The sequence below is a fragment of the Phocoena sinus genome, chromosome 2 (genome assembly GCF_008692025.1).
Source record: "Phocoena sinus isolate mPhoSin1 chromosome 2, mPhoSin1.pri, whole genome shotgun sequence".
Classification (NCBI taxonomy): Eukaryota; Metazoa; Chordata; class Mammalia; order Artiodactyla; family Phocoenidae; genus Phocoena; species Phocoena sinus.
This window is the reverse complement of record NC_045764.1, coordinates 29898573-29924937: the sequence shown is the minus strand read 5'-3', so window position 1 is coordinate 29924937 and position 26365 is coordinate 29898573. Positions and strand designations below refer to the sequence as shown.

The 26365-nt window shown below is 37.4% G+C and overlaps 1 protein-coding gene across 20 annotated transcripts in view; it reads left to right on the top strand.

Annotated features, from left to right (window-relative positions):
• Positions 1-26365, top strand: part of ZMYND11 (zinc finger MYND-type containing 11) — a 139811-nt gene that overhangs the window by 90883 nt on the left and 22563 nt on the right. For 13 of the 20 annotated variants that reach the window (XM_032622366.1, XM_032622356.1, XM_032622367.1 and 10 more), the window contains 7 exons: positions 2436-2597; positions 17940-18017; positions 18482-18574; positions 20265-20352; positions 20892-20947; positions 22096-22173; positions 23035-23153. In XM_032622366.1, coding sequence (XP_032478257.1) covers positions 2436-2597; positions 17940-18017; positions 18482-18574; positions 20265-20352; positions 20892-20947; positions 22096-22173; positions 23035-23153 — 674 coding nt within the window. Of the gene's footprint in view, positions 1-391; positions 461-1879; positions 1976-2435; positions 2598-17939; positions 18018-18481; positions 18575-20264; positions 20353-20891; positions 20948-22095; positions 22174-23034; positions 23154-26365 lie in introns of all 20 variants that reach the window. The other 7 variants (XM_032622371.1, XM_032622372.1, XM_032622370.1 and 4 more) reach the window with 5 other exon arrangements.

Genomic DNA, 26365 nt, shown 5'->3' with positions numbered 1-26365 from the left:
AAATCCAGTGAAAATGCAAGCTTAGCTTTTTGTCATACATGATTGAGTGTTAGTCAAAAGCACTGTATAAATGAATTCTGTTTACTAAAAGACAAAGCGTAGGCAACTCTACCTATAATAAACATGCTTATATCGTTGATACCTCAGAAAAATGTTTCCTGGATTCAGAATGTAGTAACTTTTGAACTTGACTTTTGCATGTTTTGTATATTCTAAACAGCTATTGCAGTGATTAGAAGAATGAACAGCACATACATTCCCAGCTCATACTTTCTTTTATATCAGATAAGAGTTAGTTGTATGCCATTATATAAACATATATCCAAATGTTTCTCTACTTTTACTTCATTTGAATTACACTTTCATTTCTATAATTTTTATGAAAAACTAGGTCTAGAATTAAACACCCCATTGAAGAAAGATCCGTTTTCATCCTCGTTTCATAGGTGGATGGGAGAAGGTAGGGATAGACGAAGGTAGGAGGTGATATGGGGAGGCTGGAGCTATGGACCAAAATTGTGTTCTCTTGCTTCCTTTTCTTAGTTAACCTAGTAACTATTATTTTGAGAATCACAGGAAGATGAATTAATGTAAAAAAATTCAAATGATGAAGAATGGCAGTTTCTTTTGTTAATAATGAATATATTATAAGCCACGAAAATCCTTTAAGATGTTTCTGAACGGATACGAGGAAAATATTCTGAAATCCTTTGTTTTAAACTTGGAAAGAGTTAATTAAAAAAAATCTTATCTCCATTGAAACCTAGATCATCAATGATTTTTTGATACAAACATTGAAAGAGCTAAAATGCAGCTTACTTATGAGCTCTGTGAAAGGGGTACACCAATGATTGTTATTTTAGTACAGCCAGGCACCACAACTTACTGTGTCTCTGTGGCATCACTGTGTCAAACTTTTTGGGGGAGATTTTTTCCTACCATGCACAGATTAGGGTTTTCTTGTCAAATCAGTATCTTACGATTTTTTAAGCAGTCTGACTGAAATTATTCCTCCATAGTAAATCTCCAGAGTTTATACATCTGCAGCAAATAACTAGAAATGGTCATGCTTTTTTCTTTATTACTTTGGTTGATAAAGACCGCCAATTTCTTACTAAAAAGCAAACCAAAAAGTTTACATTTTTGTAGAACTTACTAATGTACTTTAGCCATGACTCTGAATGTAGATTGGAAGGTGTGAATTTCAGAACAGTAGCAACTCCCTTCACTTTTGAAGGAGAGAGACAGACGTAGCCTTCTCATATGGTCAAGCAGTAATATATTTGAACCTTAGGTGCCAGTGAGTCAGTGCTTACTAGACAAGTGCTCTATCGAAGCCAATTTATTGGGGGAGTTATTGATGTAAGAGGGAATGAAAAAGCTGCTCTCTCCCAGAAGCAGAGTAGACAGTGATTTATAAAAAGAAAAATGATGGCAGAATCCAAGTTTGAAATTTCAAGATCCTCATTGGGAAGTGGCCTTGATAACACTAAATGTGGGTTTAACCCTTATTCATGTAACTACCACATCTACAAAAGAAGGTTGAGAATTAATCCATCACTCTTAACAGGGGTATTTTTTGATAAAAGCTAAGAGTGATATTTATGAAGAATGAATTCCAAATTAAGGGAGCTTACACTATTCTCCTGTTTGTGTTTAAATGGTACTGGCTGTACAAAAAAAAAGAGTGTAACAAAAAAGAAAATGTTGAAGAAACCTGTATACCTGCAGTTATGGTCTTTTATTTCCAGGAATAGTCCCAATAAGAAAATAAGCCTGCTTCCTTTTTTGTTTTTTTTTTTTTTGTGGTAATGTCCTTTGGAGAATGTGATTAAACCTTTAGTTTCACATTTTCAATTTATTTTTCCAAATTCAACAGACCCTGAAAATTTGACAACCTATCAGAACATGGACATTCTGATTAATGGTTATTTTCAATAAAGCATCCAATACCATGGATGAGAAGATAAGAATAGTGAGCATCACCATTTATTACTATTCTCTCTGTTCCCAAAGTATGCTAAGTACTTAGTATATTTTTAAAAAAATCAGAACAAAACAGAGGTTTGTTTATTTGAAATACTAAGTTATAGATCTTGCTTTGGGGTATTCCATTTACTGAAGAAATTATCCCATAGACTATATAAAAATGAAAGATAATGTTAGAACTGGGATTGGCTTTGGACTTATTTCATTTTGGACTGGTTTTGTTATCAGATCACCTTAAGATATTTCTGAATATTAATATGTTTAGGAGAGAATTAAAAATTTAAAGAAGCGAATTTCTAGGTATTTTTTCCCTCTTGTTTTAACACAGTAAATGTCTAAAATTGTTTATAATGCCTAACTTCTGATGGACTTTAGTTTCAATTTTGTTCTTAGTCATTGCAGATATTGACAAAATGTCATACGAAACTATTTTGTATTTTTTGTAGGACTGGGAAACAGAAAATCATGACTGGTATTGTTTTGAATGCCATTTGCCTGGAGAGGTGTTGATATGTGACCTGTGTTTTCGTGTGTATCATTCCAAGTGTTTGTCTGATGAGTACAGGCTTAGAGACAGCAGTAGTCACTGGCAGTGCCCAGTTTGCAGGGTGAGTACCTATGAGCTTTAATGTGCTGGTCAGAGGGGTGGAATTCATTAATAATAGCTGCACAAAGATATCCCAGGTGGTCTTGCTAGGTTAATGGATAAAGTACTGGAGGGTGGGGGTTATCTACTGCAATGTTGGTTAATGAACATAGAACACTCATAAATGAATATCACAGGACACATATTCAGGGTATGGATTTTAGAAAGTTTCAATCATGTAAAAATATACTCTTTTCTCTTACTTTACAATTCCCTCTGGATTGTGTGACTCTTTAATGGATAGCCCTTAGGAATCAAGAACCACTCTCCCATGCCAAGGTCTGTTCAGTCAGTCCTCTCTGCTTCTCAGAAAACACAGGTAGCAAAAGGCACATTGTTGGAAACATTCTGTATCTACTTCCCATTTTATATCCGTGTAATGTTGCCTTTATTTTTTGTCATATTATGGGTTAGTTTATTTCTTTTATTTGGAGGGTGGAGGGATGGAACAGTTGTATATAAAGAATTCTACAAAATGAAATAGTCTGGTAGGTAAAATAGGTACTTCCCACAATTATTTTCATTCATATTATTTCCCCATTGAAAAGTATACATGGCTGTGCTTGTTGGTTGCAGATGTGGTATGTGTGTATATGAGTGATGTGAGATGCCTAAACACTACATTATGTATGGCATTGACGGTGATCAGTAGAGAATTATTTGATTGGAACTTCTATTGTTTTGTACTTACAATTGTTAAGATACTTACTTGGAACCATGCAAATTGCCCAGATTACTCATGAGTCCTGTTGGTGAATATGTTTTATAATACTCATTTATTCATCCAAAAAAAGTTTTGTCTTTATCTCCTCTTTGGTATCAGCCAAAAATTTCCTGGCTCATTTGCCAGCACGATGAGCAAAGTACAGTGTTCATTCTAGTCTTCCCTTAGTGTCTGTGGCTTTGTATTACCTTGGTATGTTTCTTAACAGCACTACTGTACATATTCAGTAGGCAGAAAAAAAAAAGACCATAGGGATTGCATTTTAAAAAATGTGTAATGATGACTTGTAATCAAATGCCTAAATGCTAGGTAAGTCGTGATAAATCCCTAGGTCTGAATAAATCAGTGTCAGGCCTCAAGGTATAGACCTCCTCTTTGAGGTCTGCAAGAATTATAATGGCTACAAGAAATCAGTGTTATTGGTCGTGTGGGAACTGCATTAATACTCATAATTTACTCTCATGGATTTGTGTTTTACCAGTAAATATCTCCTGGTTTTTGGTAACAATTTACACTAGAGGAAGTAAAGAATTAATGAGATCTGAAGAACAAAAGCATTAATGTAGTGAAAATATAAAAGAGGTGTGGTCACTGATCAAATAATAGGGACTCAGGGACTTAGGAAATACAATTCTGGACACACCTGTGTCTTTATAGCCATAGCTTTTTAATATCTAATATTTAGTTCATATTCTCATAGTAAAGAATTTAAACAAAAACACTGGGATTTTTGAGGTTGGGTTAAACGTGATGGTAGATGTTTTATATTCCTTACATGAAGAATGGAAGTTGAACATTTATACCTTTGAAGAAAATGTGTCATACTTTCTCCATCAGAATTCACTATCAAGTAGTCAGATTCCATTTTCTAAATGTGTTTGCTCTACTCTTTACTGATAAGATGAAAAATTTTAAATTTCAGTGAGTTGCTGGCTCACACAGAAAAGTGATAGCCAAAGTAGAACTTAGCCAATCCCATCCTGCCTTTCTCTTCTTTCCTTTGGTTTTCTTTTTGTCTTTGTCAGGCTAGATATTTTCACATTGTGATATAATTATGCTTACTGAAATGATGCTGTGAGTCAATAAAAAATTGTGATTCACATATTCCTTTCATAGACTGTGAGCTACTCTTTCGTTAGACTCAAAAAGCCTGTGTCTGGGTTGGGGATGGTGAGTTTTAGCTTGAGCTTTAAAAATTCCAAAGAGATAGTTACTTCTGTGTTAGATCTGTTCTATTTTTTAAATTATGTTCAAGAAAAGGATAAGTGCTAACAGTTTCTTTCCTGAGAAAAGGTATAATAATAACCTTGAGATTCTAAGAGAATTTTAAATATCTTTTTTGGTTGGTTTTGGGTTAATTTATTTTTTTAAACGATGTGTCAAGACTTCCAGTAAAGCTGTTTTTAATAATCTAACATGAGAGTGACTGACCAGATTTAAATATCCTTGGACTAAGAGAACTAAGTCTATAGACTGAAACTTAAAAATTATGGTTCCAAGTCAGCATAATGACTTCTCTACTTTTCTTTGAAATTAATGTTTGGAAAGAATATATATTAATTAGATTTACTAATGAGGAATTTTGAAGATAAGATGCGAGGGCCAAATTTCAGTACAGGATAGAAGCCAATCACTGCTATATAAAATTGAAGATGAAAACATTTTTAATACTTTATAGTGGTCAGAAGACTTGTTTTTACTTAACCTCTGTCCCTTACAGCATTGAATAGGTTACCTCTCACCCAGCTGTGAGCTGTTACCAGATTCACTTCAGCTCAAGTAACTTTATATCATATATCTGATGAATTCCAAAATATCTTAAGAAGGCAATGATGGGAATTTTTCTCAGTTTAGAATAGTTTTTTCAGTTTTCATAATAAATCTCAAGAATCTAAGAACCCTGAAGATATTTCTTTGGAATGTATGCCTTTCTAAACAATAATTAAACTGTTGTTTTACAAGTACAGTAGATTGTTATTGAAATAGAGCCTATGTATATCAGATTAGCATTTTGCTTTGAAAAAAGTTCAAGTAATGTCCTGTTTCACACTCCTGTTACTGAGAACTCTTATTAATTGAAAATAAAAAAGAATTTTAAATTACTTTTTTAAAAGTTTACTGTAAAAAAAAATTTCAAATAATTTAGAGGAGGATAAAGCAAAAAAATAAAATTCCCAGAAATACAACTGCATCATAGGTGAATGTGCTCACAGACCTCTCTGTGCGCACATGCACATCCATTTGTATCCATCTGTGTAACTGGATGGATTGATGGCTTACATACACTGCTGGATCATAGCCAGTTTGCTTCCTCAACAATGTCCCAGACATCTTTTTTCTACAGCGTGAAAGGGCTTCCCTGATGCACATTTATGTTGTTTCCATGTGCTGTCTGACAAGCAACACTGCACTGAAACTCACCTGTCAGGGTGGGCGGGGGATGGGACACCAGTACCACCGTGTTTGGGATCGTGCCCCCCTTACACCTGGAAGAGCAGTCTGCTCATAATAATTTATTTCTGTATGACACTGAAGTTTATATTTTGTTATATTTAGATATATTTGAATTTTATATTCCTGAAATAGCCATGAATTTTCCAGAAAAAGAGAAAACCATAACTTTTAAGTGAAAATTGCTTTAGAGATTTTATTTGCCTAAAGGATATATCTTCTAAACAAAATGTAGTCAATTATATTTTTAAAAAAGAGGATTAATTTACATATGTCTACCTCATTCTGTTTGATTGCCTTCACAGGATAAATAAATTCATTGAAGTGGAATTCTTAAAGGATAGGCACATTTCAGTTTGTGATTAAAAATGTCACCAAGTTGTCCTTCAGAAGATTATACCCATTTATACCAACATTGAAAGTATTCTCCAATTTTTTGTTACCAATTTGATAGGCTCCAAATGGATATCTCATTTTAATATTCCTTCATTTTCATTTATATGGTTTGCAGGTTACAGTCATTTTTTCCTTGATGCTGTAATTGCAGAAGGCAGGCCTGTGTGTGTGCACAAGACTGTGTGTGTGTGTGTGTGTGTGTGTGTGTGTGCGTGTGTGCCTGTGAGCATACGTGTATGCAATGTATGTCTGTGTGTGAACGTGTATGTGTGTATGCATGTCAAAGTTGTGTGTATACATGTGTGTATGCATTTGTGTGTCGTGTGTGTGCAGCTATGCATGTACATGTATGTGTGTGTGCGTGCATGCACGCACTGCACACTTGCTGGCCTCCAACCCTGCTGGTAAACATCATGGTACTATTTGAATGATATCTACTCGGGTTTTTTAATACATGGGCAAGGTGACATCTTACAGGAAACCCTAAGACCACCCCCCAGGTTGGTGCCATGTTGCCTTTTAGATCATAGCTATCTGGTAGATCTTTCTATGGGCATGGAAGTGTTCTCTCTGTGCTGTCCAGTAGGAGCCACTGGGCATGTGTCTGTTGAGTACTTGAATGTGGCTTGGAGACCCAGGAACTGGATTTCAGTTTGGCACATGTGGCTTCTGGCTACTTACTGTATTAGACAGTGCAGTGTTATAACTGCATATCTAAATGCCTGTAGTACTCCAAGAGAAACATTTTGGTATAAAATGTCAGCCTCATGAGTGGCCTGGCATTTGTTCTCCCCATCAAGCCATAGTTACGACTTGGAAGAATTCTAAAGGAAGGTTATAAACCAGCTTGCGCCCTGCCGCCCCTCCTCTGCACAGCAGATTGTACAGCAAGCACTGCATTGTGGCTGTGTAAGTTACAGTGTGGTGTAACGTAATGTATAGCGCACAGATCAATGGCTACAATATTTGATAGCGCTGTGTTTACTATTAAGCTGGTACTTCCCAAAAATCAGATCAACTGCAGGGGAAACTGTATAGCAAAACAAAATAGTTGGCACTTTCCAGGCTAACAATTCTGAGACAAGAGTATTTTGAAAGGTCCCTATTTCCTCCATCCTCTTTTAATATGTTCATGTTCCTTACGTAAATGAATTTTGTTTTTATAACTTTAAGGAGTTGTAGATTCATGTAGATTCATGTTACTGCTTTCAAATTCACATAAATGAAAATTTTATGTTAGGACTAAAATCTGTCATTAGGGAGAAGAATGGAGGGCTCTGAACTGTGCTCCCATGGAAAGTACTAGAATGGGAAGTCTGCAGTGACCTCCTTGCCTCCTTTTCCATATTTGGTCCACTGTGCTGCTCCAGTGAAATCCATCCAAAGAATTTTTTTTTTTAATTGAGGTATAGTTGACATACACATTATGTGTTTCAGGTGTACAACATAGTGATTCACAATTTTTAGAAGTGATATTCCATTTAGTTATTATAAATATTGGCTATATTTCCTGTGTTGTACTAAATATCCTTGTAGCTTATTTATTTTATGCGTTGTAGTTTGTACCTCTCATTCCCTTACCCATATCTTAGGCTTTTATAATTGTCTTATAATATAAAAATGTTGTATTACTATTTATATCCTTAACATCTTTGGTTCACTTTACGTCCCATTTATGATGCACTTGTCGTGACTTATATATGAAGGGATCAACTTAAGTCACAAAAGAAAAGAATACCAAAGTATTGGATAGGGGATATATTATTCCAGTATGTCTTTAAAACTATAAAATACTCATCTGCCCACAAATGTTTCATATGGTATTTTTCTCTGTTTAAGGGTCACAAACTTTAAAATTTGTGTTAATGTACAAATGTATGGTGAATCAACTTAGCCTACTAATAAAATACAGAAACACAAGAAAATGTAGATAAGAAAATGAAGAAGAATTTATATGGGAGAATTTTACTTATTTAAGAATACTTTGGTTCTACATCTAATCCGCAAAGCTCTCCCAGATTTGCAGTGCCTGATTCTCTGATGCTTGACTAGTAGGCCATCTAAGGAGATCCGAGGAAGGGAGCTACACTAGTAGGAATTATTCCTAAGATCTCCCTACTACTGCAGCTTCTCCTTAAAATATTTAGAATGATGATGTCTATTTTACAGGAAACTTAATAGATATATACAGAAAGAAGTCTATAGAAAGCATTTAAAATTAACTTTTAGATTGGATGTTAATCCCCAGGTACTATATATTTTTTTCACATGGGGTATAGTATACTCGTTAGACAGCTACTGAAAACAAGGGAATTTAACTGTTTACTAAAACTAAACCAAGACTGAGTTGCTATTTAGGAGGTCACCATGGGTACATACTGACTTGTCACTGTTAACTTAGTTCTGGGTAAGTTATATTTGAGTCATTTGTACTGTGACTCCTGATGAAAGCTATTTCTTGAAACTGGAGATAGAAATTTACTTCTGAATTCATTTTTCATTCTCTTGGGTATGTAGGCAGTATAGTTTTTTCAAATCTCAAAATTAAGGAGAATTCTCATTTAATGTTCAGAGTGAAACAGGACAAAATGCGAAACGAAAATATTTTGAACGTATATTCTTTACTCTGTGTATCTACTGTGAAATGTATTCTTTCTGATTAGTCTTTTTTAATGTGGGAAGTTTATTAATATTTTCACCCTGAAAGTAAGTACCTTTACCTTCAAGATACATATTATCAATTCTGGAGTAGAGATTTGATTTTTAAATAAAATAGAAGAAGCGTTTTTTAAAAATGTAGACAATCATAGTATTAAAAGCTACGAATGAACATTAATCAAATTTTTTTTACAATTTTTAAAGACAATGGGGTCTTATTTTCATACTCACAAAAGTAGAAAATTAATTTTTAAGAAGATCTTTGTCTGAACCAATTACTTTATAAGGCAGTTTTGGTATTCATTCCCGGCTTTACTAGAGGAAAAAGTAATGGGAACATTGATAAAGGATTTTTTTTTTGCGGTACGTGGGCCTCTCACTGTTGTGATCTCTCCTGTTGCGGAGCACAGGCTCCGGACGCACAGGCTCAGCGGCCATGGCGCACGGGCCCAGCCGCTCCGCAGCATGTGGGATCTTCCCGGACCGGGGCACGAACCCGTGTCCCCTGCATCGGCAGGCGGACTCTCAACCACTGCGCCACCAGGGAAGCCCTGATAAAGGATTTTTTAAATTGGACCTAGGATATAAAATTGTAAAATCTCATGTATTGTTATATAAGCTCTTTATAAAACTACCTGGAGCCAAGCAAGAAAGAAAAAACCCACACTTTCTACATTGCCTCCCCATGATGAATTTAACAAGTTACAGTCAGAAAGTGTTGGATGTGAGTGTGAAATGTTCGGGGTGTATTTTGTCCTTGAGATGTTTCTTTTTAGTGGCTTTTAAAAAATGTTAATTGAGCTTTATCTTTTATTTTTAGCTATAAGGGATTAAAGAGATAATAGTTGGACTGGTTCCTACATCAAGATGGTTACAACTTAATCTAGATAAATAGAAAGCTCATTTAGTGTTTCCAGTATTGATGTACTGAAAATATGTACAAAGTGCGCACAATTTCCTTTTATTGTCTCTGCAGGTGATGAGGCCGGAGAGGAAGGGGTGGAGAGGTAGGAGTGGGGAGGTAGGGGAAGGAGTGGGGAGGTAGGTAGTGTAATGTTGGCTGGTTGTCAGCCTCATTAAGCAGAGAACATATATATGATACTCATTCCGCGACCCCAAAACAGAGACATGTAAGTTATTTTCAGAAGAGAGAATGGAAAGGTTTACTCCATTGAAGAATCCGTCCTCCCTCTGCCTTTTGAATCTTGTTCTTTCTTTAAAGACTAGTGTTGGTAGAAGATGGAAGGAACAAGGAGACACAACCTGTGTTCTATGAACTTTTTCGAATGTCCCTTTCCTATTCTTAAATCCCTGTAATCTGCTGCAAAAGAACTTAAAGTTATGTCCAAAAGTAAATTTAATTTTGAATGATAAAATTCCTGACATAACAAGAGTAACATAACACCCTTCTCTCTATAGCTAGTATTATAGCAATTTCTATGTGGATGTAGTGGATATAGAAATACTCCATGTTTTCACAATACCAGTCAGTTGTGTGACTTGTGGAAGTAATTTGAGACTATACTTTAATAGTTGGTAAATCACCCTGGACTGGCAGATACAAAGCTGATTATATCATCTGAACTTAGTCAAAACCTCCCAACCTCAATCAGAGAGCAAAGAGTTGACTCTGTTAAAATTAATAAATATAGATACAGCTTAAGTAGCATTCAGTGCTGTTTTGTAAATCTCCATGAAGAAGTCTGGAAACCCTGTGCATTAGTGATTCAGCAGGAGCAACTTCTCAAGTAGAGAGTGCTTGGGAGTAGAGTCATGTTTGCCAACACACTCCAAGAATCCACCTCAACATGTTCTTTGTGGTTTGAATTATCCTCCAAGTTCAACTTTTACTTATGAGTAAGAAGGCATATTTGTGACAGCCTAGGGGAGATTTTTAAACTTAAGTTTCTTTAACTTAAGTTAAAAAAAAAAAACCCAAAAAACTAGTGCCAGAAACTCAAGGGAAAATGATTGTTGCTGGACTGACTGTGGGAGATGTAGGATGGAGCTATAGGGAGTCATGCACTCCGAATGCAGAAGTGTTTAACCAAGTTCCTACGCTGGTGCTGGCAGCAGGTGTGGTGTTCTGTTCTTCTGCTCTTGTAGAGGAGACTTAATTTCAGTGTGTCAGTGCTGGGGGTGAACAAGACTGAACATTGGTATATTTTTAGAAGACTGTGCTAGAAAGTGATTGTCATTGAGGGGCTGCTGGGGTCCCAGTGGTACAGAGGAGAAATAGTAGGGCTTGGGGCCACTCCCACCAGACCAGCTCTACTGTTAAAATCTCAGATATTGGGTTTCTTATAAATTCTTTGATTCCTTTGTATTCCAGCATTACAAGTGGTTATAGAGAATATCGCAGAGCCCCTGATTTCCTTAACATAGGCAATTTATGTGCAGCTAAAATGCATTGGGATTCATTTCTATTCTTTGATTACAGATAGTTATGGAGGAGAGCTTGGAGCTTCCTGGTTCCTCTGACAATATAGGTAATTTATATGCAGACTAGTGTTTCTCCAATAAGCCCCAGAGACCATCTGTAGCAGAATTACTGGATGTGCTTGTTTAGAACACATCCTTGGGGTTGAGGCTCAGGAGTCCTGCACGCTCACTAACATCAAGTGAGCCTCTGATCGTTAGAGGACATCAGCCATGTTCAGGTGTCATCTGACAGTGAAATGGTACATTAACAATGGTTTATAGTGGCTTGAATGTGCTAACACAGCTTGGGTGTGAATAAGTATTTCACATTTTGGAAGGATGTTGTATTGTTGAGTTCAACTACATGGAATGTTTTTTTCTAGTAGGCAATGAAGTTGGTTAGTTAATGACTGCCATTAGTTCAATTCAACTAGTATTTATTGAGTATTTACTATTTGACAGTTACTGTACGAGGCCCTGGCAAAAGAACACTGAACTAGACCATCATGGACCCTGCTGTCATAGAACTTATAGTCCAGGGGTTGGCAAACTACGACCCATGGGCCAAATCAAGCCCACCACCTGTTTTTGTACTGCTCATGAGCTGAGGGCGGGTTTTATACTTTCAAATGGTTGAAGAAAAAGAGAAATAATATTTTGTGACATGTGAAGGTTATAAGAAATTAAAATTTCAATATCTACACGTTTTATTGGAACACAGCCCTGTTCATGTAACGCATGCATTATTTATAGCTGTCTTCTCACCACAATGGCAGGGCTGAGTAGTCGAGACAGCCACTAACTGAATGTCCTCAAAGCCTAAAATAGTTACCATCTGGCCCTTCACAGAAGTTTGCCTGCCTCTGGTCCAGCCTGCTGTGGGAAGAACATTTTGGGTGTTGGGAATCCCCAAGAAAGTGGGAAGCCCTTGTTAATAACAGACTTGGGAGCTTGGATTTGGCGAGGTGAGCACAGATATATTATCTAAGGAAAAGACCCCTGGATTTCTGATTTTACACTTCTTTTTTTCTTTTGGATACTTGGTGTATAGAAGTGGTATTTCCAGAAGTTAATTCTCTGCTAAAATATGTTTCTACAACTGAAGTGCCCTATGTTTCTAGGGCACATTGAAAATTCCAGACTATTCAGTCCTGAATGTTCCTTCAAATAATGGTGCTTGGGCATCATTATCAATAATCAGCTGTGGATAAACCTTGACAGGATCAAAACTTGTTCCTACCTGCTTCCAGCCAAAAAACACTGTAAGGCACTGAGCATGGCTGAATTACTTTATTCATGTTTTGTCTTGTGGTATCTACCTAGACTCATTTGATTTGCTGTAATCCAGCCATTATTGTAACTGGCTTAAGAATTCCTTACTCAAGAAGGTATTCAAGATTTTCTATTATTTTTCCCTTAAAGGGAAGCAGCCCCTCGGTTATCTGTAATATACCTAAGTGCATCTTAGGTTAGTGGATGTCTTATCCACCTCTGTAACACAGCTTCGGCCATGTGATTTCTGTTGTCTAACAATGGTTGCAGCAACTTTGGGCATGTAATAGGAAGTTTTGCTCTTTATTATTTGTAGATATTGACCAAAGTCACTCCTGTATGCTGCCAGGTGATATGGACAGTTACCAACACTTACTGGGCTTCATTCTGGTGGATCCTGAGCTGTCACTCTTACAAAAAGGCCTTTACTGAGGAGTTCTGAGGTCTGCAAAGCAGTTCTTCAAAGTCTGAGAAAGAATTGGATCTGCAATAATCTGCAGATTTTATACAGCACTATTTTTCTCTTTTTCTTACCTTGTTGTCAAGAGCTATCTGCTTAGTTATGTTACAAGCAGAATGGTGTTTACCTTAGAAGCTACCTCTTTCATTTCTCTTATAGTGGCTTTTTTCAAGCCACGCCAATGTCCTGGTTTGGCCAACAGGCACTAACTCTGCTGTGACTGTCACATAAGGCAGCTCACAACATGCTAACTAAGATGTCCTTAGAAGTCTTAGGGTGCAGCCCTGGATGGAGCTGTGTGCTCTGTTGATTTCCTTTGTGAAATACCAGCTCTCTAAATCATAACCAGAAAGTGTTAAAAAGAAAGCCCACAAGTTTAGCAAATGTGAAAGCATCTTATAACAAGTGCTTCGTCCCTACAAATTGCTGGAAGAGATTTTGCATCTGTTCAGGGTCTTCTCTTTTGTTTGCTTCCCTTCTCTGAGCAAGTGCCTCAGCCTGCACGTGTGGGAAGTGGGCTCCCTCAGCCTCCTGAATACACCTACCAACTGGAGTGTTCACACGCACTTCAGTTCTTGCCCTACATCTTCGGTAGAATCCCATATCTGCCACCAGAAAAGTTGTATTGGGCAGCAAGTAAAAAAAATAAACAAGTAACATAGAGGCTTTCAAAAAAATAATCCTCCTTGGATAGGAAACTTCTTTTGGTGACTCCTATACAGCCAGAATGATTGAAGTTTTAATATGTTAACTGAAGAGAACCAACAAATAGTTGAAACGTAAGAAAGGTGCCTTTCTGTTAGTGTGAGCAAGTAGACAGAGAGGCTTCTAGATCTGGTGTCACTTCAGAAGCCAGCTTCGCAGCTCTGCCTCTTGACTCTTCTTGGGACAGCAGCAGAGGTGAGTTGGCCCACTGCATGTGTTTGTGTAAGGAAACAGCCTCTCTTATGTTGCTGTGCAGTGGTTCTCAGTCGGGACTGCCTGTGAGAAATACCTGGGGTGTTAGGACTGCCAGTGCCCATGCTCCTCTGTAAACCAGTGTCAGCACCATCTCTGGGTGGCATCTAGACAGTGGTGGCTTTTTCCTTGGAGGTAAAATTTACATTGCGGTGATTTGCACAAGTCTTGAATATGCCACTTGAGAAATAGACAAATGCACACATAGCTCTGTACCCAAGTCCCACCGACATGACCATTGAATCCCACCCCATACTAGATGGGCGTCACTGTCATTAGTGTCCATCAGATAAGTTGTTCCTGTTCCAGAACTTTGTATAAATGGACATTGGTGTTTTTTTAAAGGCTTTCCCAGGCGGTTCTAATGCACAACCAGAGGTGATCAGCACTGAAGTGGGATGCCTAAATCTGGGTGGCACTTTATAAAATGTGTAGGGGACTTTCTAGGTAGTAATATTTTGCCAGAGTTGGAGCTGTGAAGGGTGGGGGTGGGTCACATCCATTTAGCCACAGAAAGTCATCCATCCCCCTTGTTTCCTTTTACATTTTGCTGAAATATAGTCACTTTCCTAAGCGTATATCACCACTTTCAATTGCACACCGAAGAGGAGAGATACTCTAGCACCTTACTCTAAGCAAATTTAAACATGATACAAAATCAGATTTTTATCCTCTAATTTATCATTTATTATAGTTTTGTAAAATTAAGGCCCTCGGCCTGAACTCTGTACATTTGGAGTCTTCCCAGAAAGAAATGCTGCTGCACATGGTTATGCTAAATTAGCAATTAATCTAAAAATGTTTAAACAGGTGAAACCAAAGTAAAAGCATTCTGAGAGCACGTAATACCCATGTATTTTGTAGATTCTTTATGGAAAGGAAATAGGAACTGAAAATAGACCTTCATTTAAACAGGGGAATTACATGAACAATGTAATGCACAGTTACCTAAACTTAAGCAAAGTAAAATAGGGTTTTCCCTACTGTTTCAAAAAGTTTCAATATTTTTTTATTTCAAAGAAAGAACCAGTTGGTTAGGATATTTTAGCTATACAGGCATACCTCGGAGGTATTGCAGATTTGGTTCCAGACCACAACGGTAAAGCAAACATCACAATCAAGTTAGTTGCACAAACTAACTTGCACAAAAGTTATGTTTAAACTAGTAAGTATGCAATAGCATTATGTCAAAAAAGGTACCTACCTTAATTAAAAAGTACTTCATCGCTAAAAAATGCTAACCATCGTCTGAGCCTTCAGTGAGTCGTAATCGTTTTGTAATAGTAACATCAAAGATCATTGATCAAAGATCACTGTAACAAATATAATAATATAGTAATATTGAAAAAGCCTGAAATACTATGAGAATTACTGCATGTGACCTAGTGACACTAGGTGAGCGAATGCTGTTGGAAAAAGGGCACCGATAGACTTGCTCAGTGCAGGGTTGCCGCAAACCTTCAATTTGTAAAAATCACAGTATCTGCGAAGTGCAGTAAAATGAGGTATGCCTGTAGAGAGATTCTGATTCTAGCACTGCATAAATTTCACCCACAGAGAAACATTGAATTGCTTTATTTTCTAAGGCTCTAAAACCAAAAGGAGTTGGATTCTAACTAACAGTGAAGTACTTCATAGGTTGATGTTGAGAGTGCAGAAATGGGAAAAAAATATTACTGTGCATGTGTAGAATACACAGCAGCCCTGGAGACAGGGGATGCAGTGAGCACCCATCCCCACCGTCGCCTCTCAAGTGACTGCAGACGTCCCAGCACTAGTGGACATCGGCTTCAAGAGCACTCATTGCCTGGTTGAGCTCGAGGTATTCAATGGGAGACCCAGAGAGGAGAGTGTTCCCACCCTGCTTAGTTTGGCACAATTTTTAGTGAGCATTAAAGTAATATTTCAGTGCTGGTTGTATATTTCACCGGAATAATATGTTACCTATTAAAAGAACCATGACCCCACAGATAGTATTACAAGACTTCTAATCTGATGTAGGTTGCTGTTATACCTGAGTTTATACACAATTGTGTGATTTAATGACCAGAATGATATTTGGGATCTGCAGTGTTGGTAGTCCTCCCAAAATATTTCAGAGTTGGCATGATAGAGCATGCAGTTGGAAGCATTTGGCTTTTTTGTTTGTTTGTTTTCGGCCATGCCATGCGGCTTGCAGGATCTCAGTTCCCCAACCACGGATTGAACCCGGGCCACGGCAGTGAAAGCCCGGAATCCTAACCATTAGGCCACCAGGAAACTCCCTGGAAGCATTTGTTTTTATTCTCCTCTCTTTTTAAGGGAATATAGGTTTCCCAGGAGGTGAGGAAAAAGCCTTCTTGGCCTTCTTACCCTTTCTTCCCTATATCCAATAGCTCATCAAGCTGTTTAGTATAGAAAGCAGTACTTGGAGGGATGGCCGTGCTAGCAAGAATGTTTATGCAAAAGCATTAATAGCTGATTGTGTTTCAGATCTACTGTTTTACTGTGGCTTACAGGAGGGAGCAGTTAATAGTTCTCATGTGTTTGTGTGCCTGGGACTCACTGGGGATTTTGTTTAAAATGAGAACTTACAAGCTACATCAAAGTCCCTTTCCCCAGAGATTATAAAACCTGGGGTTCAGGAAATGTCACTGCATTTTAAACTCCACATCTACACCACTGGTACTTGGTCTTGGCCAGATGTCACAACCACCTGAGGAACTAACAGTGAATGAATGAACTTTCCCTTAGAAATTCCAATTCAGATGCTCAGGGGTGGAGCCCAACTGCATTTTATGGGAGTCCACCAGTGTATCTGAGGTATGGCCGGGGTTGAGAAAAACTGCTCCATAATAAAACTGCACAGGTCATAGAATAAAGCTGAGTAAGGAGAGCACTGACTGCATTGCCAAAGAATCCAGGTGAGGAGGAAGGGAGGGGATCATGTCAAACATGAAGTGTATGAAAGTAAGTCTCCAGCTCAGAAAACAGTTTTCCACTTTTTATGCAGATATTTTAATGTTGTGTATGTATAATCAGTTTGCTTAAGCCATAGCTAAGGTTTCTCATTTACATGAGAAATTTTTGCTCCTTCTTCCATTGTACTTAGGATATTGAGATGACTTCCTGTGTATAAAATTCTTTTGGGAGTAAGTAATAATACCAGAGACTCATAATGTAGCGGCCTGAAAAAGTTAGTGTCTATTAAATAGTGGCCCAAACCTACTCAGTCCTCTGCAGTGCAGTCTACTTATGGCCCAGTGTCTGTCATGGTATATTAACCTTGACTAGGGAAACGGGAACATTGGTCCTTGTTTCCTAGCTGTCTAGAAATGACATAAAAGTTAAAAAATCCTGTCTTTTTTTCTTCATGTAAAGTTAATTTTCTGAGATAAATTAAGGAACCTAATTAGCTTTTAGGCAAGACTAACAGAAATTGGAGTTATTACTGAAGAGATCCGTGACACTTCAGAATAGTTACGTAGATGTGTGTGCTGCAGTGTATGTAATTCCTTTGTGACACAGACATTTAATAATCTTTTTAACAGAGAATAATGTTATGTTGAAATTCATCATTCACTATTGCTATTTTAAAATATTCCCTAAAGGATTTCAGCCATTAATTTTTTTAAATAAAATAAGTGATTCTACATTATATCATTATTGTATCATTATTGTTATTGTCATTATTTCTTTTCATCTGAAAATTGGTTGAAGTTTTAAACATCAAGAAAAGAAAAAAATGCATAGTTCTCTAAGTTATTATGTCAAGGACAGTATAATATTTTCCAATTCTTACCTTGTTAAATGCTGTTTTTGGTATGCAAACTTTGAAGATTTCTCGGCATCAGATAATGTTGGAAATAGTACATCTTTTAAGAAAATCTTTGCACACTATAATCTTTTATATAAGAGACATCTTTTACAAGAATATAGACTTATAAATGATCAGATTTTATCTTGGCCTTTTCTATCTTCAACAGAGCATCAAGAAGAAAAATACGAACAAGCAGGAGATGAGTACGTACCTGAGGTTCATCGTCTCCCGCATGAAGGAGAGGGTGAGTCCTGTAAGGGGGACTCTCAGAATCGCCCAGAATATATTTCACTCTGGCTTACTCCTTAAAAGTTAGTGACTGACAAGGAACAAATATGCATAGAGCAGTATGAGGGGTGGAAACCACTGCTGTCCCGTTTCTTTTGTGCAGTAAATAGTTCTATAAAAGGCTTTAAAATTTGTTTTGTCTTTGTTTTCAACTCAGGCGTTTCTTTAGCTGTATTAGATTAGACACATGTATATTTTAAAATTCCATTTATCAGAATGAACATTTTCATTGATAGTGTTTAAAGTGAAATTGAATTTTCCAAAATAACTGTTCTTTCTATTCAAACCTTAAGGAATGCCACATTAAACTATAGTGCATGTACATTTTTCATTAAGTTCTAAAGTACTTGTTGTTTAGAAATTGATGTTTTACCCCTCTCTCTAGCCACGTTTAAACTGATGTGTCTCATGACCTTTCAGGCTATTGACCTTAATAAAAAGGGGAAGGACAACAAACACCCCATGTACCGGCGGCTGGTGCACTCGGCGGTCGACGTCCCTGCCATTCAGGAGGTAAAGCTCCCTGACAGCACAGCCCTGGTCGTGCACCTGCCGCCCTCCTGCCTGAGCAGCTGCCCTTGTGAATGGCATGCACTCCCTCTAGTGCTCTTTAGGGGTCATCTTTTAAGAGGCTTGGTTTTCAGCAGCCTGTTGATTCTTGACACTTGCTGCTTAAAGAAAATGTATTGTAGCCTGGTCAGTGTAATGTTCCAGATGTAATTAACATGTGGATGTGGTTTCCTAGTTTCAGAAGCAGTACTTAGGAGTTTCTCTCAAGGGAAGATTAGAACATAGAACTGATCTAGGATCTTGGGAAACACAATGACATGCACTTGAACAAAACAAAGTTTTAACTAGAAAACTTTATCCTTCTTTAATGAAGTTCTTATTTTTACCTACTCTAGCTGAGGATCGTTAATGGGTTTGTTAATACTTAATTACAAATTGTAGTAAAATCCAATGAACACTTTGACCTGTTTCCAGTTAGCTTTGCAGATTTATTAATTCTGTACCTATGTATCACTTTGAAGTTTTAAAATCTTATGGCTGGCCATAACAGGGAGACCATAGGAATAATTTAAAATCATCTTACTCCTTTCTTAATCTGCTTAATAGCTGAGGAAGAATGAAGGTGTATTATTTCAGTGGAAGAAAGGGATAAATGAAGGTTGTTCATAAAAACGAGCCATTTAAATTTCACCTCCTACCCCTAGATTGTGTGGCTTCAGGCATAGCCTCTTTTCCTGACTCTGAGCCTCTGAGAACAGTGAAGAACTCCGCTGCCCTTCCTGCCCTCTCCCTGTGTGGCCCCTCCCCACGTTCTGCAGTCTGATCCTGTTGGGTCCATGGAGCACACTGGCTGGGCTGATGGTGCCTTGTTAGCAAGTGCTGACCATGAGCAGAAGCACCATAAAGAAAATGAAGAGGAAGACATGGTTTTCATGCTTTCAGGAGCTTACAGTCCAGACCACAATACGAGCTATGATGGTGCTTGGGGGCTGTGGGGTCTGGTTGTCCCCACCTGGGTATAGGCAGGTAGCCTGGGAGCGCTGCACAATGCCAAGGCCTGAGCACCTGCGAGCCCAAGGCCATGAGAAGTTCAGGGTGGAGTTCAGATATCAATATTCATAAAAGTGCCCCGTGACCCTTGATGCCAAACAGAGCCATCATTTGACTTGGTGCATAGAGGACCTCCTAGGACTTTAAAATTGTTTATACATCAGCACCTAATCCCAATTCAGAATTATAACCGTATCTTCTTTGTGATAACGGTAAACTGTCACAGAGGCTAACGGCTCTTTCTTCTTTCAATTTTTATTCTCTTGAGTTGTAAAAATAGTAGATATGTAGTTAGGGTCTCATCAACCCCACTGACCAAAGCTTTCGTTATTTACAGTGCTTAGCAGCAGCTTTTGTTATTACAGAATGAGGTGTTCATGCTGCAGAGTTCATACTAGTAAATAAGTATCGGGGACAACGTGGCTGCAGGATGTGGGCTCTGCACACTTCACCATCCTGTAATAGTCTAACTGCAGACGGAGTTGTGGGTTTCTTTTACGCACATTCTGTCAGTACCATGGGACACAGGAGTAGTCGTAATGCCATTCTGGAGAATTCGCCTGTTTCCTACACTCTAACGCTGTAATGCTGACAGGTGTTCTCACCATTAACCCTTTGCCATTTTGTTGTTTTCCCTCTGCAGAAAGTGAACGAAGGGAAGTACCGAAGTTACGAAGAGTTCAAAGCTGATGCTCAGTTGCTTCTCCACAACACAGTGATTTTCTATGGAGGTTGAATATTTTTTCTTTTGTGTAGTTTTTTAAACTTCATACCATTTACATTCCATGTCGAGAAATATCTTTTATAAAATATTACATTAAAACAATACCTGAATGAATCTGTAAGTAATAATGTTAGGGTTTAAACTTAAAAATGTTTGGTAATGGAGTTATAGCTTATAGAATTGACTGGCCAAAAGAAGAACTCTAGTTACACTAGGTAATATTCATAGTTTTATATATAAACTTAGTTGAAAGGCTTTTTATAAGCACTTTGATTACTTTTGATTTTCCGCATTAATATCCCCTCATTCAAAAGTAATGAAAGAGGTCCCTCTGTACCTAGAGTATTATGTTATATTGGATATAAAATTAAAGCTGCTGATAGCGTTTTCTTTTACTGCCTTAATTTTATTTTAAATATACGTTTTTGTTTTAAATGGTATGTGTCCACTTTTGTTAAAAATGAAAGAAAATTTAAACGGCTGTATTAATTTTGATAGTCTTGTGTTTCTAGATCACTGGTAATAGATACCTGTCTTTAATTACAGCAGACAGTGAGCAAGCTGACATAGCAAGGATGCTCTATAAAGACACATGTCATGAGGTACTATCCATGCCTAATAACTAAACTCTTGCTATATTCCACACTAATCTATTTCAGAATTCCACTCTGATATGTACGTTTTAATTTTGCCATTTTCTTTAGATATAATTTTATTTCCATGTATGACATACATGGGAAATAACGCAAACAGAGGGGGAAGAATTCTGGCAGAACTATTTTCAGAGAAATCCTGGGAGTTAGATTTAGTTACTAAGTAACTTCTACTAGTTAGAAGAAAAGGAAACTTTGTTTTCTCCTCTTTAACTACCCTAAAGAGTATTAGTTATATAACTACATGTAAATGTGCTGCACTGGGCAGGCACTCAATAAACATTACCCTCTGCGAATGAAAGGTTCAAATTTGAGTTCTTACTACACTACACAGGCAAAAAAGCATCCAAACAACAGCATGCATATTTATACAATAAATGAAATATATATTTAGGGAAGGATTTTTTGGGTGGTCTTTCTTATTTGAAACACTCATCTATAACCATACTATCTTTGCAAAAGCATCTCAATTTATATAAAAAGTTTTGTTTCTTGATTCCATTTCACATATGACTTTTTAAAAATTCGTTAAACATGTTTATTGAGTGTCTACTATGTGCTGTGTTAGGAGGAATAAAATGGGGATCAGGATGCTGGCTTCCTGCTCATACAGTTGTATTCTGAAGAGGGAGACTCAAGAAAAGGACGGACAAAATAGGTTTCTTTACAAGTTATAAAAAAATGTTATGAAAGAAAATAACACTAAGACAGAGAATGAGGCAAAGTAGGGACTGCTTTTATTGGTAGCGGATATTTTATATGGGTAGATCAAGAGACATTTCTGAGGAAATAGCCTTTAATATGAGTGCTGAACTGGAAAGGTATCAGTGAGGCTGGGGAAGCAGAGGTCAGATGCAGTGGCCCCCTAAGGAATCTGTCCTCTATTCCAAGTGCAATCTGGGACCTTCGGGAGGTTCCAAGAAGAAAGTGGCAGGCTCTTCTGGTATTATTCATTGGAAAATTAGAATTTTAAGCTTAAGGAACAAAACTGGAGACTGTATACATGAAAGAGAATGTTAATTTGCATGGATCTATTTTATATAGTTCTATGCATGTGTGTATTTTATGTAGGCTAAATAGTTGATTTTCTTTTTCAGCTGGATGAATTACAACTTTGCAAGAATTGCTTCTATTTATCAAATGCACGTCCTGACAATTGGTTCTGCTATCCTTGTGTATGTAAAATTTTGAGATTTCTTAAGTGTCTGATGTCTTACTCTAAGGAAGTTTATTTCCAATTTGCTTGAAGATTATAATCCTTCTAAATATTTTTCTTTGTGTCATAGTATGTATGGTTTTAATGAGTATGAAAACTGAAACATGGGGGAAACAGCTTGGGATCAGTATCCATTTCTGACTTTAAAATGAGGACCCTCAAGAGTAGGAATAAACATTGAATCCCTTAATACATAAAGTAAAAATTTGCTTTTCCTCTCATTCTCTCACAAGAAATCTAAGTCTTTATATATACTTACAGCTGTGTGATTTCCCCTAAAATGGCATGATTTCAAGGAGTGTTCCGGGGGCAGTCGCCTACCCCTGGCCATGGTGTAGGAGCCTGCCTGAGAGCCCCTATTCTCCGAGATATTAGTGTGCTCCTCAGTCACTTGAGGGTCTCATTAAAATTTGCATCTCCGACTTGATAGATCGGGAGGAAGGCCTAAAATTCTCCCATTTCCTATAGGCTCCCAGGGTTGGACTGTATTTCATGAAGCAAAGTTAGGGTGTTCTGTTTGCCACTGTTACACTGTTGGCTTCATTCCAGATGCCACAGGCTATCAAGAGATTCTTTTCACTGTCTTTTCTGCGAAATGAAGGTCCACATTGCTTATGCAAATTTTAATTTTTTTGGTGTTTTTCTTGGAGGCAAAATCAGTCAATCCTGGGGTGGGGGTAAGTTCTGTGTGCTTAGGAGTTAGAAAAAACAATATTTTCAAAATTATGGATTATGCTTGACTGAGTAGTTCAGTATTAATGATATTCTTGTATTTAATACTTTAAAAGTAGTATGACAAGGTAAAACATTTTATTTCCAGATACCTAATCATGAACTGGTTTGGGCTAAAATGAAAGGTTTTGGATTCTGGCCGGCCAAAGTCATGCAGAAAGAGGACAATCAGGTTGACGTCCGCTTCTTCGGTCACCACCACCAGAGGTAATCATGTGCAGCCATCACCCCTGGGCCTCCAGGAGTCGTGGGGGGTGCCCAGTCCTGCTTTACCAGTGCTCTGTGGGCTTTGCCATTAGAAACTGTGTGGACTGTATTTCATTTTATTTTTTTATAAATTTATTTATTGTATTTATTTAGTTTTGGCTGCGTTGGGTCTTTGTTGCTGTGTGCAGGCTTTCTCTAGTTGCAGCGAGGGGGGCTACTCTTTGTTTCGGTGCATGGGCTTCTCATTGCGGTGGCTTCTCTTGTTGCAGAGCACAGACCCTAGGCGTGCGGGCTTCAGTAGTTGTGGCTCACGGGCTCAGTAGTTGTGGCTCACGGGCTCAGTAGTTGTGGCATGCGGGCTCAGTAGTTATGGTGCACGGGCTCAGTTGCTCCACGTCACGTGGGATCTTCCCGGACCAGGGCTCAAGCCCATGTCCCCTGCGTTGGCAGGTGGATTCTTAACCACTGTGCCACCAGGGAAGCCCTGAAGTGTATTTTAAATTAAAAAACAAATCAGCACATAACTTGACTGGGCACCTAACAGTGCTTTCTATACATGGTATTTCTAGGTGTATTTCAGGTAATGGTTACTAAACAGGACAGTTCCAATAGTTGACACTGTTGAGTTCAGAAGCATGTTAATGGTGGGACTGAATCCATATTAGGAGTTAAGCGGAAGGCTTCTCAGGATGTGTTCATTTCATAGAATTGTAATATCATTACAGTAGTTTCAACCGTACTTTCAAGGTTCTGTCAAAGCCATAGACAAAAATAATCAACTCAGGAGTACAGGAGAGTGTTGATGTTATGATCTAAGAATGTACATGAGGGAAAAATTTGATTTAGTTCTTTGAATTTCATTAAATAAACAGTTAATTTAGAAAAATGAAGAATTCAGTTATTTTTAAAAACCATACTACTAGATGAGAACAATCTGATAATCAGAATTTTCCTATATTTTCTTTTTTCACTAATTTTAAAACAACTTTATAGTATCTTCAACCATGAGTGGTATTTTATTAATAATATGAGTGAGTTTGTTTTATATCATTCAGTATATACTGTGCAGAAAATATTTTAAAAGAATATTTGAGCTGATTTACTTGGGTCCCTAGAGTAAGTTTGTCATCTGAAGAGGGAATTAAAACAGAAAATTACATTTCCAGAGTCTTTTTCCCCCAGACTTCTTATTTCTTGGAAAATTTTATCTAAAAAAATTACGGACTGATGAGACCCTAAGGACTTTATTTTAGAAAATAAAAGATCTACAATTTTACTATAAACACAGTTTTACTATGAATCTTTTTCATTTGCTTTTCCTGGTTACAGTATACCAGCAAGATATTTCAAGTGAACGATGGGGACATACCTTAAAAATGATACTCTATCATGTTAGAATAATTGATAGATAAAAATAATAGTTTTAATTACTTAAGCAACATGTTATATACCAAGTAGAGATGGCCTAGAAGGGCCCCCAGCTACAAGTTTTCATTAATAAATACTTTTTAAAAACTATTGTAAACATTTTTTAGTGTGCCATTCAGTGGTATTAAATACGACATTGTTATGCAGAGATCACCACGAATAAATACAATAAATATTCTTTAGCCATTTTATCAATCATGTCTCTACACTTAGGTGGGAGAAAAAAAATTTAAGCAAATAAATGATTTTGGACTAGTCCCTCTGTATGCTCACACCAGAACATGCTGCTCCCTCCCTAGACCCTGAACCCTGAGCAGGTTGTAACGTTCAGGGAGCAGATGCCTGTGGTCCTGGTAAGTACAGGCAGGGTTTTCATAGGGTATGCAGGGTTCTGCCTGTCAGAGGAAAAAAAGTAGCTGATAGGGTCTGACTGTCAGCAGGGCTAAATCTTTCTGCTGCCTGTAGTTGGAGGGAGCAATGGCACAGGGAAGAAAGAAAGGGGACATTTTGGGTTCGTTTGCCATCATATCACTGAGCCATTTCATTGTGCATATATTCAGAGAATTCCGGATTGACAGATGTGTAGGTATAGCCAGATTCGATTTTACCTCTTTTTATTAAACTTACTGTAAATTGTGGGGTGCAGTTTGCCTTTTATTTTTAGTGTAGGTCAGATTGCATGCTCAGTGATACTCTTTAAAACTGAAATCTGATTATCTACAATAATGGAGATGATTAAGAGAGAATAGGAATGTTTTTATGAATTGCATTGAGACTTAAGTCTCATGTTAAGAATAGATTCCGTTGCTTAAATCAGTAGATTAAATTCAGTAGATTAAAGGCAGTGGCCATATATGTAGAAGTGCCAACCTAATAATTAGGCACAGTGAGGACCCTCACTGGGTTCCAGCTGGTAGTAGATAAATTGAATAAATTCAATAGATTAAATAGATTCAATAGACTAAATATATCCAAGGGGATAAGATTCTCTCCTAGGTCACAAGTTGATTCCAGGTAGTCAGCACTGCTTATAACAGAAATCTCTCTCAAAAAACATACTGGTTTTAAAAAGTGTTTTAACACTTTTATTGGTTGACTGGTATAATAATAGGTGCTCAATAAATGTTTGTTGACTGAAAGAGTAAATATAATATAAATACAAGATCTAATGGCAAGGAACTCTTCCACAAGCAAAATTTTATTTGCACTCTTTTTCAAAGTGTAGTTTACTTTGGTTTCTAGTAAAGCACTGTCAGATGATACTGTTAATGTAATATTTATAAATAAGTTCAAATTTAACAATTTCAGTTACCATTACCGTATAACTATGGATTATTATATATTTAAAATGTGCTTTTAAATTCTAAAGCAAACAGCTTAGTTTGTACAAGCAAATTAGAAGTCTACATTTTTGGCTTTAGGCATATGTGCCGGGATTCCTTCAAGGAATCCAGTAAGATCCAGTAAGATCCCTTCAGAGCAGTCATAGGTCTAGTATTTCTGAAACTCCTAATACGACTGAAAAGAGCAAATCTGTGTATTCATAGTGCTGGATCCCAACTTGTACCCTGTGCTCTAGAAAATGTCATACTAACTGTGCCTCACATGTCCTTATATTTTCTTATTTCATTTGTGACATCCCTTCTGCCTAGAAGTCCTCCCCTCATATGGTCCCCTGTTTAAATCTTACTCCTCCTTCAAGATGGAGCTCAAATGAAACCTGTGACCACTCACAGCCAAATGAAACCCTCTTCCTCTCCAGAGTACCCCAGAGTCACCTCAAC